At 41.0% G+C, this 14,726-nt stretch overlaps 1 protein-coding gene across 1 annotated transcript; it reads right to left on the bottom strand.

Moving 5' to 3' along the window:
• Positions 1 to 8,310: 8,310 nt before the first annotated feature.
• Positions 8,311 to 12,457, bottom strand: pim3 (Pim-3 proto-oncogene, serine/threonine kinase). The gene is made up of 6 exons (XM_084672715.1): positions 12,083 to 12,457; positions 11,665 to 11,774; positions 11,504 to 11,554; positions 11,037 to 11,400; positions 9,945 to 10,121; positions 8,311 to 9,801 (listed from the first exon to the last, which is right to left on the bottom strand). Exons 1-6 carry the CDS (start codon positions 12,165 to 12,167, stop codon positions 9,611 to 9,613), a joined length of 978 nt encoding a protein of 325 aa, XP_084528841.1. The 5' UTR covers positions 12,168 to 12,457; the 3' UTR covers positions 8,311 to 9,610.
• Between the last annotated feature and the right edge of the window lie 2,269 nt (positions 12,458 to 14,726).

Raw genomic sequence — 14,726 nt, forward strand, 5'->3', positions numbered from 1 at the left:
GGTTTTAATCAATCAAGAATGGCGCTTTAATTAGAATTGCATTCATTTAACTAAACATCCTCAGAACCAAACATTTTAAATAGAAAATCACGCCATTGTTCTATGTGTGTTTTTGGAAGGAGGTAGGGGTGAGGCTGTTATGCCAAGCTTCTTTTTTTCCCTCCTGGTTTTGGCGGGAACTGGGAGTGATTAGAGTCTCAATGCGTTTCATAAGAACTTGACCTGAATGAACATCATCCATTGAAGAGGTTTTGGAGGCACGGGTTAAGGCTGGGGCAACCTGAGGTGAACTTCCCGAATCCTCATTTTAGCCCTAGCATGAGATTTCATCAATTTGCTGGGACAAAAGCCAAGAGAACAGCGTTTTCCATGTGCTTCCACTTAGTCTACTAGTCCTATGATGTGGTCACGATTTTGTATTCTTTATTTTTCTTCCTCCTCCCTTTCTCCTGCCTCTTGGATCCCATTAAAATCACTGCTACCAATAAATGGGTCTCTATCAGTTTCAGTTAAGGAAAACAAGGAACATACAAGGTTTATTCAAGCTTGACTTGTAAGACTTTTGTCTGTTTGTCTGTGAAGTTTCTGAAATATGAAATAACTTTGGTCAAATGTTTTGGACAGCTGCTGTACAAGGCCATCCAAAGGTTGAAAGAAAACATCCATTGAGCGGAGTTTGCTTTTAGTCTTTGCAGGTAATTCCTACACTCAATCGTCTGAATCTTGCAGAACATGAAACCAGTTTATGTTTGCATTGGTGTAAGATCTAACAAGTCACTATAAAGGATATTTGAATGTCAAGAATTTGTTTGCTCAGTTAACTTTCATCTTCTCTTTGAAATGTTGAAATCTTTGATCAACGGGTGTAATGGGAACCGATGTTGTTATGATTCCATGAGTGAGCAATTACAAGAGCAAATCCTGATACACAGGTGTGTCCGACAGTGTTTGTGTGGAGGGACGGCGGAACATAAATAAATATTTATGTTTTAGTGACTTCATGGTCAATAAACTGTTGGCCTAATATCAAAAAGCACCAATACACACATTTCGGCTATAAATTCATTCTCATATTTAAAATAACTCAATGTTTTTTTTGTTCCCATGTTGTGGACGCTAATAAGGCCCTCCGAGAGTTGTTAAGCAACACATACAGCTTTGTGCCAGTGGAATGTCAATGTAAAATGTTTGTAGCGGCCCGCTACTTTCCAGCCAACTGTGTTCCAGCATTCCCATACCAGCCTGTTGTCTTCGGCGAGGCTGCTTTCCATCTTAGCTTGTTTTATAAAACCTCTGTCACTCAAATTTGAACTGGAGAAAACTACAGGTGTTTAGACAAGAATTGGGGGATCTGTTTCTCAAATTTGAATGTATTTAAAATGTTACCTATAGCAGCTTTAAATAATTGTCCTTCCACTTAATCAATGTAGTCAGGTGCCACAAGCTTGAATCCGGATCTGGTCACATTAAACCCTTGTACCCACAACACAGAGAAACAAAACCACAAAATCCCAGCTTCATGGCATTTCCAAACAAAAGCTAAAGGAAAGCAGAACTTCTTTCAACAGCACTCATTCCCCTCCACCCCCATAGGATCTGAGCAACTCAATTACTGGGCTAATATTGATTCATCTGGCTTTGTTTCATCTGGATGTGAGATCTGAGATCTTTTCACATCTGAACATACGAGTGAGCTCAGCAGCAAAATTCGACACACACTCCCACATCAACCTGACCTCCGAGTGGGTGATCAGCTTAGCACTAAGATTGTACTGTTTTCATTTTTAGATTCTGACCACTTTTGTCTTTATTTAGACCTGTGACGGAGTAAAATAACTTGCTTTCCATTCAGTGGTAGGCTTTTTTTCTGCATAAAACTGTAAGAGTATTACCCTTGGTCAGCACTGCTGTTGCAGTAAGATCAGGATTAAACAGCGAGAATGGCAACCAAAAATACACAGGTTGGGTCGTTAAAAGTTCTTGTACTGCAACTCAAGAAAGTAGTATATTCTCTGATTCAGTAACTGGCAATGCCTAAAATTGGGATTACATTGGAACTGGAATTAATTTACAATGAGCTACCATCAAAATATTATTTCTTGTGTTTGGGAGTTTCCTTAATCAAAACTATTGTTAAATTATACCCCAGTAAAACTTTAAAGAATAATGTTCACAGGTGGAGTCACTTTTGACAGTTTACGGAAAATGAGGGGTGTTGTAGTATGCTTAGCCATATCAATCACATGTATTGCTTAAACCCTTGTAGTTGACACCCCTGCATAAGGTGGAATGTCTCCTGCCCACATTATGCTTAGCCTGGGGGGAAAACTGTGCTTTTTTTATTACCCCAGCTTTGCACAACTTTGTCTGAAGCATCATTGGCAAACCAAACAGGAGTTCAACTGATGGACCCCCTGTTGCCGATGCTAATAGACAACAAAGTATTTCAAGCCATACACAGCATGTTCCATCTTGTGTAGTCATTCATGACTGAAGGGCCGCCAGTTTTGTCCATATTTGTGAAGATATCTTCTTTCCGATGTCTTGTTCTTGGCAGTGTGTGTCTTGACTCATATCTCAATCAGCGGAAGTCTTTGGCACCTTGTGCCCACACACTGTTCTCTATGCCCCCACACACACACACACACACTCTCACTGACAGGAAACAAATAGCCAAGGGAAGGAAATGAAAGGAAGTGGCCTTCTTTTATGTTATGCAACTATTCATTACATTTACACTTATGCATTTAGCAGACGCTTTTATCCAAAGGGACTTCCAAGAGAGAGTTTTATAAAAGAGCATAGGTCACTGATCATAACAACGAGGTAGTCCCAAACACTGCAAACAGCCAAAACATGAAGCATACACTGTGAAAAACTAAACAAGTGCCAAAGGGAAGACCCATAAGAGCATGCAGTTATACAAGTTACAAATTGAAACAACATGAACCCCAAAAAATGCAAGACTGTACCTGTAGAAGAACAATCAACAGTAAAATATTTCACAGCGAGTTCAAGAGTTAACTTCGTTATAACTAACCTACAATAGCAACAAGTCTCTCAATAAGAGTCATTGTGATCCTGGAGGAAACTAACATCAGGTCCAATCAAGCAAGCATTCCTAAGTGCTGTTGTACTCCCGGAACAAATGTGTTTTGAGCCTTTTCTTGAAGGTGTAGAGACAATCAGTGTCCCTGATGGAGGTGGGGAGCTGGTTCCACCATTGGGGGGCCAGACAGGAAAAGAGCTTGTGTTGGGACCGGGCGGTCTTGAGCGGTGGGACCACCAGGCGGTTGCCTGAAGAAGACCATAGGGGACGGGTGGGGGTGTAAGGCTGCAGGAGAGACTGGATGTAGTCGGGTGCAGTCCCGTTCACTGCTCGGAAGGTCAGTACCGGGGTCTTGAATCTGATACTGACGTTGATGGGTAGCCAGTGGAGAGAGATGAGGAGCGGGGTAACATGGGAGCGTCTGGGTAGATTGTAGACCAGGCGGGCCGCTGCGTTCTGAATCCTCTGAAGAGGGCGGATTGCACATGCTGGGAGACCAGCGAGCAATGAGTTGCAGTAGTACAACTTGGAGAGGACCAGTATAACTATTCAAATATAACGGAATGGCTTTGGAATGTAGTATAGGCAGCAGAGGGCATTTGAGTTGTTCTGAAATTACATTACAACTGATTGTTCTTAATTAAACAAATGATGTTACTTCATTCTAGAAGGATACAAAAAAATGTAAGAATAAACTATTTGCACAGCCCTTTTCAAAACAAAGTTACAAATCTTTACATGACAAGTCAAATTGTATATACATACGGGATAAGAACAACAGATACATAAAAGAAAACAGAACATTAGACTTGGTAAAACAACGTATATAATGTGTTACTATTTCATAATTTTGTTAATAAAGTGAATAGAATGAACTGAATGCTATTATTACCTGTTACCCTCCTTAAACAGACATAGTCAAAGCTGACTGAAATTAATTGTGGATAAAGGATCCACATTTGAAAAACAAATATCCCCATCAATGTGACCCACCTCCTTTTTCCCCTGCTGTTCTGGCCTAAATATAGTTGAATATGTGTATGAGTGACCATGGACTAGGATGTGAAGATGGAAGGATAGAGCCGCTGAGGCAGAGGAGCACACATTTGCACATCCTGTTATTGTGCGTGCCAGGGTCACAGAGAGCAGCGTTTTTCCCAAGCTGAGATGAAACCCTGCCGAGTGAATTTAAGTGAAAGAATATATTCAAGGAGAACACAAGCGCTCACCTGCGAGTTTATTGAGGTAAGGAAAACACTGCAAAAGATATGTGTTTTATGTTTAAGTTGTATCCGTTGACAACTTGGCTGTTATAGAGTTTCAGTTAAAGTGAAATAAGTATGTTCATTTCTACCTCAGTGCATATGATGTTTGTTTGCAAATATGATCAATTTCTGAGAAGAAATCAAGGCTTTTTCCTTTCAAGATGACATGCTTGGTTAAAATGACACCGACTGAAGGAAGGATGATGAACCTGCTGACCAGTATTTATTGAGGAGTTACGGACTCAAAGCTGAGGCCATGCTCTGCTCAAACCTGGAAACAGAAATAAGAGCCGGGATTCACAGGAGATGCATCAATGCAGTACAGGACAAATGTGACTCACTATTTCCAACCTACTTTATCCCCAAAACAAAAGCATGTGCCTGTGCTTACATTTGATGAAGTATAGGGACACTATTTGTCTTTCTTCACGGTCTTTCTTTACCTTATGTAAATGGTAACTTCAGCATCCTTAAAACACAATTATTAATGTAAGAATTAGATATATAAAGAAATGCATTAACAAATATAGTCATTAGTAAACTCATTCAGATATATTAATAACATATAATAGAATGTATTTTCTGTTATGGATGTTTGTGCCATTTAAACCCTAAATTGAGACTCACATGCTGTAAAACACACAGACGTGTCCCAAATACTCTCGTGCACCCCCACACACACACATACACACACTCTTGCGCATTAGCTGGCTGCCTGACTCATTATAGGCACACCAGCACCTGCTGAGCAGTGACACAGCTTGCACAATGTGTTATGGAGGGCGCAGACTCGGTACACAAGGCCTGGGGAAGATTGCAGCATCACACACATTACTGGAGATGTAGCAGTTTTTATACCAACAAGGAGTTGATGCCATGGCCTCCTTCGGTCCAGACTTAGACTTAGATCAGACTGAGCCCTTACAAGAAGAGAGAAAGAGAGATGATTGACATGAAAGTGAATTGTGCAGAGTCACATGTCATACTTTTGTGATCTGACAAACGCGCTGGGTCTCAGTGTATCCTGACACGCAGAAAGGTATTCACAGCTCTATTGCTCAGTGCAGTTCAACATGGCGGCAAATTTGTTTATATTTATTTCTTGCAAACCGACTCTCGGGTCAACTCTGCACTTCTTTGGGTCCCGAGCAATACACCTGCTGAATCTCAACCTCATTGAAATTGAGGGGGCCTGGTTCTTGAGATAATCGAGCCACAGACAGACACAGATGTTCCTTCCTTTTATAGTGAGATGGAAATGGGATTTAGGCCATAAAAATAATGTAATTCTGAGAAAAAGGACTTGGACTTTGAAAAAAAAGTCCAATCAAAAATAAAATCAGACATTTTGATCAAATTGAGAAAATGTCTAAGAGATTACTGGTCAGAACATTGTATACATATTTCAGGTTATTTTCTTTGGGGTGATATATATTCTGGACAGTGACAGGAACATTGTGTGCATCCTTCAGTTGCTTGACTGTTCCAGATCAGAGAGTCAGAAAGTAGAGAGCCAGCTAAAAGGGAGATTGGCCTTCTGAAATTCTGTATCATTGCTTGAGTAAGAGACTAAACTAAATAATTACATGGAGAACAGTTGTCTAATAGGAACAGTTACATTGAACTGACACAACTGTACCCTGTTCTTAAAAACAAAACACATGAATTTATACGTTATAAAGTAGTCTTTTCCTGCATCTTTTCTTGCATCTCATCAATGGCCCACAAACAAAAGATTGTATAAAAGTAGATATTTATACAGTTCTACAGTATCCATAAAAAATAATCTCACAGACTCTGACACAGTCTGTGTTCATCTTGGCTAATCTGTATGTAGCCAGAATATAAATCAACACATCCAGCACTTCAGTACCTTCCTATCACACCGCAAACCCAGACAGCACCTGTGAATGTTGAATGTTTGCATTTCCCTCCAATGACAACGCAGCTTGAAGGTGTAAGTACTCAAAGGCTTTGAACAAGACACTTCCAGAGACTGGGAGCAAACATATCACTGACACCACAAGTCCCAGTGCTATTTATTGACAGAGGGACTGCAGAACTCACACGTGGCTGCATGTCTTTGTGGGTTGTCTATTGGCTAGTTAGGCCATTTGTTCTTCATAGTTGTATATAATTGTATATATAGACAGAGTATGTATGCACTTTGGGTAGCACTTCAGCTACATCCCGGGCATCACTTCTTTTAAACACTTGTCTTAAATCTTCAAATTGATGACACAGGCAGCGTTCTGAATCAACAAAAATGACTCATGTACAGTATGTCCTCACCAGCCATTTGTAACTGGATCTGTTCTTCAACATAAAATTCTCCCTAATGTAATAGATTTTCCTCAGTTTAATGTGATTACCAGAAGAAATGAGGCTAATGCTAACTCTTAGCTGTTCTCCACCCAGTTCCTACAGGCATCTTCTGAGTCACAGCGGCACACCCAGTCCCAACTCTTTTGGACGGTTTGAGGACAGCCAAGCCGAACATGGGCCTTCATTGGTGGGTTAATCATCTGATCTTGGTCTCGTGTTTGCATTCTGTTTATGTACCATTGGAAAAAAAATACATATTGATATGAATGTTGTGTTAATTGCCCTCAGGGCAGCCATCGGCATCTAATGGGAACTAATGGTTCATTAGCTGTGAATAGCTATCTCAGTCCTGAACTTAGGTGGGAGTCATCACGTCCTGAGGCGAATGCCATCACATGCAGCGAGAGGAACAGGGGAAGGGATAGAATAGTTTCTCCTTCATTGAATCCCAACTGACTCCTGTCATTGAGCGCATCAATGAGCTCTGTGTTGCAACAGATGCTGACATATGTCATCGTGCGTACTGTGGCTTGAAATACAGTAAGCTTTAAATGCAGATCGTTTAATGTGGTGTTAATCACATCTCACAGGACCTGAAGGGGAGACGTGGAAGGGGGGGGGGGGGGGGTAATAGTCTATGGTTCCTGCAACCATTCTAAACTGTATTTTTTATGTGTTTTGTTTATAGACCACAAGCTGAAAAAGACAGGTAGGGCATTGTTTTGGGACTCAAGGGTAAATGGGGGTTTTGTATTAGGAGTGTGTTGATGCTTGCCTGCAGTACACAGACAGAAGGGCCAGATGATGGTGCTGAATCAGCCATTTACAACGTCAAAGCCTTGAAGGCGAAGATAGACAATGCCCATGGTTTTCAAAGACAGATGCCAAAACCATAAACCTGACAAATGGGTAATTACATCACGTGAGGCAGGTTATATGACATCTTGAGTTCAGTGGGCGATGTCACAATGTCAGCCATTGCATGTATTTCAGTATTCCCCTCCAAGGATTCTCGTAGGATTCTCTAGATTTTCATCTGAATAACTAACATGAATATCATATGGACAACTGTTATATAAAAATATTAAAAGAAAATAAACATGACTATTAAAACTGATGTTCATCTTATGATCCTACATGATGGCTCATCTGATTTTGTTGTGGTTTTGAATGTCTTAAAGCCATGAGAGTAGAGATGGTCTGTCAGATAACTGCAACATCAATTTCCAGCACACTCTCTCTGAACTCATAACACAGAGTAAATAAACAAACCCCCTGAGCATTCTCGGATGCAGTCATATCCTGAAAATAGAGCCTGCACGCCATTTGTTTTGCCATAGGGGGCAGCACAACCCCACTGGAAGGACGTGAAAACTTACCATCCGCGCTATTCCTGGAATCTTGTGACTCAGATGTTTTAGTCACGTTACAGGCGGAGCTCCATGGCAAGGAATTACTCATAGGTCACAATACTGAGACCATGACTGCAGTAGCTACATGCATTAGCAGGAAAGAGTGGGTTCTGTTATGACTAGCTTGTGTTTTTCAGAAAAGACAAGTTGAGTTTAAATGTTGTCCACGAGTTGGATTACAGGTTATGGTTGACATTGTGTGTCAGGTTTGGGTATGTTAACTGGAGCCGTGTCTATCACAGAGACATCACAAGGGAGGTCATTTATATACAAAAAGGTTTATTTGAAATTTTGGTATGAAAAATAGTCTCCCCATCATGATTTCACACTTAAAATAGTAAAAGAAAGGTAAGCACTCGCATTTAAGCCACATTAGGGAGATAAAATAATTTATACGAATTGATAAGTTCAGCTTTTGAATGTACAATTCTCTACATCATATCTATTGTACTCAGCCTGTAAGTTGAACCACTAGCAAGAGTAAGTCTGATTTCAAATTAAAGCACACATTAATTTGTTCATATTGACAAGAACCAGTTTAGTGTTTACTTTTTTCCAAATGAGAATGGCAGGAATGCAACAAAAAAAAGGGGAGGGAGGGGGGACATCATGGTAGAATCCTAATTCTGGGATTTCCTTTCGGTTTATATAAAATAAATAAATAAATAGCCACAGAGTGTGGAATGTCTTGTACAAATAAATATACATGGGAGAATGTACATAAATATACACATTCAAAAATGAATAGTAAAAATACAAATGAGACCATGAGTATTGCATTGATTGTGCATTTCACCCCCAAGTCCCAGCCTGTGTACTGGGGCTCTCATGTCAGCAGAAAAAAAATAATTCAGAGTTCAGAAACGCAAGGATGTCATAACCCTTTTGTAAGCCATTCAGAGGGAGAGGGTTCCTAAGCTTTCAGTACACATTCAGAGAAACAAATGAGGGACCCATTTTCCACACAGTTGTGCAGGCATTTCGAGTGAGAGCAGCAGAGAGAGAATGTAGTGTGAGCTGAATGTGCGTTTCAAGTATTCCACCACATCAGTGGGCGGGATCCTGTGTCACATGATCCTGATGCTGCCTTGGGATTGGCTCCGTGATAAGGGGGCTCCCCCTGATTGGTTAGCCCCTTTGTCAAGCATCTAACAACAGGATAGGTTAATAGGACTAGGGCCTCACCAAAGCAGCTTTCAACAAGGCACTCCAAACAAATGAATAAAGACAGAAATAGAAGTGTTAGAGCTCTATAAGAGCTGCCAGGAGGATTGAACAGAAGGGGGTCACAGAAAACATGAACCAGCCCAAAAATTCTTTAAAATAAAATAAAAAAAATACACCAGTCAGACCACCCAAATAAAGTTCCCAATGAGAAAATACCTCAATAACTACTATAGAGAGTTAGGAGAAAGAAAAAAAATTATCATAAATTATAGTCTCTTCCTTCCCTCCAAAAAACAAACAAACAAAAAAAGTCATTTTCAACCCACACCTACAGTGACACTGAGGGGGTCCATATGTCCATAACCATGCCGGTGTTCACCACCGTCAACCAATCAGAGACTCTCCTTGCTAGAGTTTGTGCTCGATGAGGAGTCGGGCCCAATGGTGTGCAGTGTGATTTCGCCATCGTCCGTTTTGGAGTCTTGAGCCGTCACTCGCATCCACGGGTGGTCAAAGATCTGCTCCAGTGTAGGTCTGTCAGAGGGCCTCAGGCAAAGGCACCACTTGATCAACTGCTGACACTCTGTACAGGGCGAGAGAGAGAGAGAGGGGGGGGGGGGTTATGCATGAGACATAACACAGGTACATGACATTTTTCCTATAGAACAGAGGAGGCTGTCAGAGAGAGAGAGAGAGAGAGAGCGCGAGAGAGCGAGAGACACTCACCAGTGGAGATTTTCCTCCTGAAGAGCAGACGGCCCCTGAGGATCTCCTCATCCTGCTCGAAGGGGATGTCGCCACAGACCATGTCGTACAGGAGCACACCGAGGGACCACACAGTCGCGGAACGCCCATGGTACCTGTGGAACCGGATCCACTCAGGGGGACTGTACACTCTGGTGCCTGTCGATAACCCAAAAAATAATAATCTATGAAGACCTTGGATCATGGAATTATTTAAATTAAACAAAAAAGAAATGATGGAAATGGGTAGGCTATAGGATAACCGAGTTTGGAATCTGTAGCCCAATCTCAAATAGTGGTGTGGACTGCGACACCCAAGGTATGCTATTCAAGTCAGGTGACCACTTAGACTAGAGAAACCCCACCAGTCTGGCGCCCCTCCCTCCACTGTGGCTACATTGCGCTCAGCCTGACTGCAAACCAAAAATACATCCAAGAACAAAACACAGAGGGAGGGTTGACCCATGCTGTGCCCGAGCACATCTACTAGATAATTATGGGCCACGACTACATTTCTGTAAATAGCCTTGAAACTTCCTTCCCATAACAAAGCGCGTTTTCCTAGCATAAAAGCTTAACCCCAGCCACCTCCCCTCCCCTTCCCAAGGACACGAGTAACTTGGATACCAAACAAAAACAGGAATGCGTGATGGGGGCCATCACGTGCGTCCCAAGACTCAGGTTTCACAACAAACGTAGCTAACAATGTTACGTGGCACAGCAGTTACATAGTAACCTAGTCAATCACATGAAAGGCAACACTGTCTCACTGCTCTAGTCCTGTGATAGCAGGACCGAGTGTTATGCGTCAAGCATAATCACTACTGGTGATTCTAATAATATAAAATACAAACTGAACCAATTACATCGCATTCTTTTTAACTGTTTCGAGGTTGCGCTTGACATAAAATGTATATAAAAGCCCGTTGGTGTTGAGGGATACCCCAAGACGGACAAACGACCGCGTGCGCCATTGAGGGCGTCTTCGATGAACGCATCATACGATCTGTGTGGAAACATCAGTTGACAATTTTGCTCAAACCATCAATCTTGTTCAATAAAACAAAATCCTACCGTCAAAGTCGGTGTAGACGGTGTCCTTGAGAATTGCTCCAGAACCAAAGTCTATGAGCTTCAGATCTCCGCTTCGTAGATCCACGAGCAGGTTTTCATCTTTAATGTCTCTGTGTACGACTCCACAATTATAGCAATGCCGCACTGCCTCCAAGACCTGACGGAAAAATCCCCGCGCAGAGTCTTCATCCAGGGCTCCCTTTTCGGTGATATAATCGAACAAATCCTTAACCATCTCAGGTCGTTCCATGATTATTAAATAGCCATCGGGTCGCTCATACCAATCGATAAGCTTGATAACGCCTCGGAATGTCGTGCCCACTTTTTTCAATAACACGATCTCAAGAGGGACCACCGCACCGTTCTGTGATGGAAGCAAGTGTACATAAATAAATGGGTTAATCCTGCACCTTTCTAAAATTGTGTTTTTCTACACATTTAACTGGTCACATGTGTCAAAAACTTACCAGAGTGCCCCATTCCGTGACTCTTTCTTTGGCAACGTGTTTTACAGCAACCTATGATATAAAAAGAGGGCATCGTGAGAATGCTGGCGAATCAGTCGGTGCCGCGCGAAATGCGGCCATGTGGTACGACCAAAACAAAGCATTGAGTAGTATTCCCATACCGGCAAACCATCGGAGACTCGATTGCCGGCGTATACAGTGCCAAATCCACCGCTTCCAAGCACAGATCCTACATGGTAAACCTTATCGAATGGTTCCTTCTCTGCTTTCACTGTAAAATGAGAACAAAACACGCATTGGAATATGAGCCTTTTAATGCACAACCGGCACGCGGCTTTCAAAATGGCTCCAGATTTTTTAAGGTCAGCCTTGCTGCTAGCCCCTCCGCTGACTGGCATGGCACGATGTGAGAAATAAGTAACCTAACACACTGCCATTTAAACCAGTAAAAAATAAAAAATAAAACCTCTAATTGCATTATTTACAAGTTTGATATTGTTCATTTATACAGCAATATACCGTGGCAACGTTAATCGTAACTGACCATATTAATTGACAAATAGTGGGGAAATCCCTTACCTTGTTGAAGCTGCATTTTCACCGGTAAATCCATGCTAGACGTGCTGCAAATATGAGAAAATGAGCCAAATTTGGAAAGCAACATATTTGCTTGTCTCCAAAACGAGACCCTTGTTGCTCAGAAAATTATCCAATTACGCACGAAGACGCCTTGAAATATCAAGGTTAAAAGACAAATTCGTCGCAAATTTCACAGGATCGACGTTAAAAAGTTATAGTCCAGTAATGAAAAATATTATGAATAGGTTGTTGATGAATTCAAATAAATATCCAGAAATTGAGTTCCTTTTCGCACATGTTACATGGGCGTAAAGTACCACGGTCAGTCTCTTTCCAGTTGATCCACTGCCGTCTCCCGCGAACTCTGTAATCTCTGGATATAACGAGGTCGAGGCTACTCTTTAAAGCGAATGTTATGCCTTGTAAAGGGTGTAGATCCCTCCGCCGCCCCTTCTTTATATTTCCCCCCCCAATCACTTGGTTTTAAAAACACACATGGACGGTTTGTCAACTTCAATTTAGAAATCTTGAAATGTATAATTATTGTCCAAAACGTATCTGAGATATTTATCCTAAAGATAGGGTCTACTTTTAGGTAGTACCACAAGCCCAGGGATATTGACTGAGTCACCCACCGAGTAGTGTTTCGTTTTCATCAGGGCTAATTTGTATCCAGTCAATCTATATTATTCTACAGTGTTATCGTTTAATTTATAATATATTGGTTACCAATTCAATTAATATTGATGAGGCCTCTTTACCTTTTAACCTTTTTACACTTTTAATGTAACCACTGCACAATGTAGATATAACAATGGACTAGGTTGATTGTATTTTTCAAAAAATGTGCATGACTGAATACTATTGATGCGATTATTTCATCAAATGTATCTTGTTTTATTCCCAAATATTTAGTACATGAACGTTGAATGCACCTGTCTAAACTCATTTCTGTCCATAGAGGGTGCTATAATGATCATTGGGCAGTCTCATTATAATTTGGCCACACAGGTTACAAATGTCTTAAAGTTTGTGTTCTCTCACTCCGTTCCAAAAATCGTCCAGTTTTGTTTTAGGCATTTTAGCAATTTCACATGTGATGAACTCAGTAGTAGCATTTTCTGACCCCATGTACAATTTAACAATACAGAGTGTACAACGTGAATGGATAATGGTCCAATAACACATAACCAAAAAACTTGAGCAGTTTCACTCAGATTGTTGATCTGGGCATTGAGATTTACATCAAAGTAGACACCTCACAATGCCTTTGAAGTTCTATAGCTACTTCTGATGCTCTGTGAAATTCTCATGAAAGACTTCTTCCAGAATGGAAGGCGGGACTGAGCCTTTAAGATAGTACCAATGGATAATGTTCTCGATGTATAGTGGCTTTCTCTTGCCCACTCCCCCCTGTTTTTTATCATCTCTCTATAGGCTCTACCATGGTTTAGTTCCTGGGGGACGAGTCAAAGATAAGTCAAGGTCTATGGTGCTTAGCACCATGTATTATTCATCATTAGAAACTATGTGAGTATCTGTGTGGAGGGAAGCGGTGGGGGATAGGGGCTTGGAGGTTTCTGTTTTAATGAATGGTAAAACCTCTACACATCACAATGAACGCCAAAGTGGATCATTGTGAGGGAAATGTTCAATCTGTGTACCCTCTATGGACTAATTAATCGGTGTGTTTTAGTCATCACGTAGAGTAAATTGCTACTGTTTAAGGCTCAAGTGTGAGGGAGCTACACCTCACACATTTTTAAAGGGAGCCTTAAATTTGACAAAATTGGATTTTGAGTTGAGGCCAAATTATTTGACACAGTTACACCACTAATGTTCCTCAAAAACAACATGTTTGAAGTCCTTTTTTTTGTCCAGGTTCTGACATTGAACACAGTGTTTACCATGTACTTGCTTTCTCTAAACTGAGATAACAAGTTATTGCTATCAAGGGCAAATGATTGTTAAAGTATAAGATCAGAGAGAACTAAAACAACACACCTCTCTTTTATAACTTTATCTCTATTATATAAAAGTCCTTACTGATATGGACGCTGTACAAAGATTAGCAAGCTTTGATCTCCCTCTTAATATCTCACAAAAGCATTGCCTTGGGTTTCCGGTGTGCTATCAACTCCATATGTCATAAAAGCTTGACGTTGATTTCTGTTTCCTATGGTGTGAAAAGGTGCTGGTCTCATGATGTGAGCTTGAACTTTGAGACCAGCCCCCACTCTTAGCTGTCTTAGCGGTTGTCTGAAATTGTAAACATGTCCACAGTAGACCATGTATACTATACATTGATCTTCATACACTACAATACACACAATGATTTGTATACTACCCACAGTTGTTGGCTTGGGAGATTTTCCACCTCTACAGTGCAAATTTGACTTTGTGTACTTTATTAACTCCCAATGTAGACTCTTCAACCCAAGGGCATTACATTTGATGTAGTTCCTTATACTGTATTACACTAGTAACTTTATGTAAAACCCATGACCCTTTGTTGTTTGTGTATTTTAGATACATTGGTCAATTTATAAGAGTTGTGGTTGATATTAGATTGATTAGGATCAGCTTGGGATTTTATGTCACACACACACCCACACACAGACACACACAGACACACACACACACA

Source organism: Hypomesus nipponensis, chromosome 14 (assembly GCF_054491055.1).
Source record: "Hypomesus nipponensis isolate SF chromosome 14, ASM5449105v1, whole genome shotgun sequence".
In the NCBI taxonomy this organism is placed as follows: domain Eukaryota; kingdom Metazoa; phylum Chordata; class Actinopteri; order Osmeriformes; family Osmeridae; genus Hypomesus; species Hypomesus nipponensis.

Excerpts from the sequence above, each read along its gene's own strand:
- pim3 (XM_084672715.1), bottom strand. The coding sequence starts at position 12,167 with ATGTTGCTTTCCAAATTTGGCTCATTTTCTCATATTTGCAGCACGTCT. Across the intron at positions 11,775-12,082 it reads GAAAATGCAGCTTCAACAAG|TGAAAGCAGAGAAGGAACCA; the intron begins GTAAGGGATTTC and ends CTCATTTTACAG. Across the intron at positions 10,122-11,036 it reads CGTCTACACCGACTTTGACG|GCACCAGAGTGTACAGTCCC; the intron begins GTAGGATTTTGT and ends GGTTATCGACAG.